Source organism: Myotis lucifugus, unplaced genomic scaffold (genome assembly GCF_000147115.1).
Source record: "Myotis lucifugus unplaced genomic scaffold, Myoluc2.0 scaffold_714, whole genome shotgun sequence".
Taxonomy (NCBI): domain Eukaryota; kingdom Metazoa; phylum Chordata; class Mammalia; order Chiroptera; family Vespertilionidae; genus Myotis; species Myotis lucifugus.
Genome location: NW_005871762.1, coordinates 174871 through 176636, shown reverse-complemented (window position 1 = coordinate 176636; position 1766 = coordinate 174871). Strand labels below are relative to the sequence as shown.

Here is a 1766-nt window from a genome sequence, read left to right as displayed (position 1 = left end):
GCATATTACCCTTTTACTATATAGGATAGAGGCCTGGGGCCGGCTGGTTTGCCCTGAAAGGGTGTCCTGGATCAGGGTGGGGGTCCCCACTGGGGTGCCTGGCCAGCCTGGATGAGGGGATGATGGCTGTTTGCAGCTGGTCACACACCTTCAGGGTGGGGGTCCCCACTGGGGTGCCTGGCCAGTCTGGCTGAGGGGCTGAGGGCTGCTTTCAGGCTGGCGGTTGTTGATTGAAGCTCCCAACCGCTCCTTTTTTTTATTTTTATTCTGGGCCAGCTTTAGCTCTGGCTCTAGCTCTGAGAGCAGGTATCTGGTTTGTTTCGGTTCTATAATCGAAACAATGTATAATTCCAGCTCTGAGATCCCGGCCTATATTTGTTAGAATGTTTCAAACTGCCAGCTCAGAGGCCAGCAAGTCAGGCGGGGAACATTGGAGTCTGCAGTCCCTGGAGCAAGCAAGCCTCATGTTAGCTTCCAGCTGCCTGGCTGCTGGCTGCCATCTTGGCTGACAGTTAATTTGCATAAGGATATGCTGATTAGCCAATGGGAAGGGTAGCAGTCGTACGCTAATTACCATGTTTCTCTTTTATTAGTGTAGATAGTTTGGCATTTTCTTGGGCCTCTGATTAGTTCAGTGGCTCTCCTTCCTCCCAGCTCCCCACACTTTCCGCTCAGTACGTTTCTCTCAATAAGAAAGGCGCTGGGCAGAGACCTCACAAAAGAAGTTTCAGAAGCCTTTTACATTCCTGAGAGATAAGTTTATTTGTTTGTTCGTTTGGGGAACAAGAGCGAATGTGATGTTTGCTAGTGGAGGAAGGCATGCCCGTCAGCTCCTGGAAGGGTGATTTTGCTGCTCCCCTGGGTTTGGCTCACCTGAGGAGTGAGAGAAATAGATAGCATTTGCATGTGATCCATCCATGCCAGTCCCGGCTTCAGCCTCACTCCCTCCTCTGAAGAAAAGACTGGATTGCCCAGCAGCCAAAACCATGCTGGCCGCTCCCACCCCCAGGTCTTCCTGTCCTGGTGAGCCCAGCCCAGCGCCATTCACAGGGTTCCCGGGGCTGGACCTGCCTCCTGGGCAAAGAAGGGGGGAAAGTCAACCCCTAGGACAGGGCCCCTCTGAGCTCTTGTCTGCAGCTACCATCTGGGTCCCCTCATTCATTTCCACCCCAAGCCTGGCCTCAGCCCCCACTCACCTGAGGCCCTGGCTTTCCGGAGAAGGACAAACAGGACTGAGAACACCAGGCCCTTGTTTAGGACGAATCCGCAAGTCAGAACAATAGCCATCACCTGCGGCTCGGAAAGGGGCAGGGCAGGCGGCAGGCCTGGAAGGTCAAGCACAAGCATTGGAGTCCTAGGTTTGACCCTCCTGAGTACAAGAGGGTGAGTGTCTGCCGGATGATCTGCTCTGAAGCTCAGCCTGCTCCCTGCCTCCTGGCCACCACAGCAGCCAAGCAGGGACTTTGAAGCTTGGCCTTATTTTCCCATAATCCTCTGCGCTGGCTCTCACCCTTAAGCAGCAGTTCTCAACCTGTGGGTCGCAACCCCTTTGGAGGTCCTACGACCCTTTCACAGGGGTCGCCTAAGACCATCCTGCATATCAGATATTTATATTACGATTCATAACAGTAGCAACATTACAGTTATGAAGTAGCAACAAAAATAATTTTATGGTTGGGGGTCACCACAACATGAGGAACTATATTTAATAGGCCAGAAGGGGTGAACCAAGATGGCGCATAGGTAACACCGGAGATGCTGCCTCG

General features: G+C 52.9%; 1 protein-coding gene across 1 annotated transcript in view; it reads right to left on the bottom strand.

The window, feature by feature from the left end:
- The window catches only part of LOC111823015 (triggering receptor expressed on myeloid cells 1-like), a 23628-nt gene that overhangs the window by 12177 nt on the left and 9685 nt on the right, over positions 1-1766 (bottom strand). The window contains exon 3 of the mRNA XM_023746636.1: positions 1197-1325. Coding sequence (XP_023602404.1) covers positions 1197-1325 — 129 coding nt within the window. The remainder of the gene's footprint in view (positions 1-1196; positions 1326-1766) is intronic.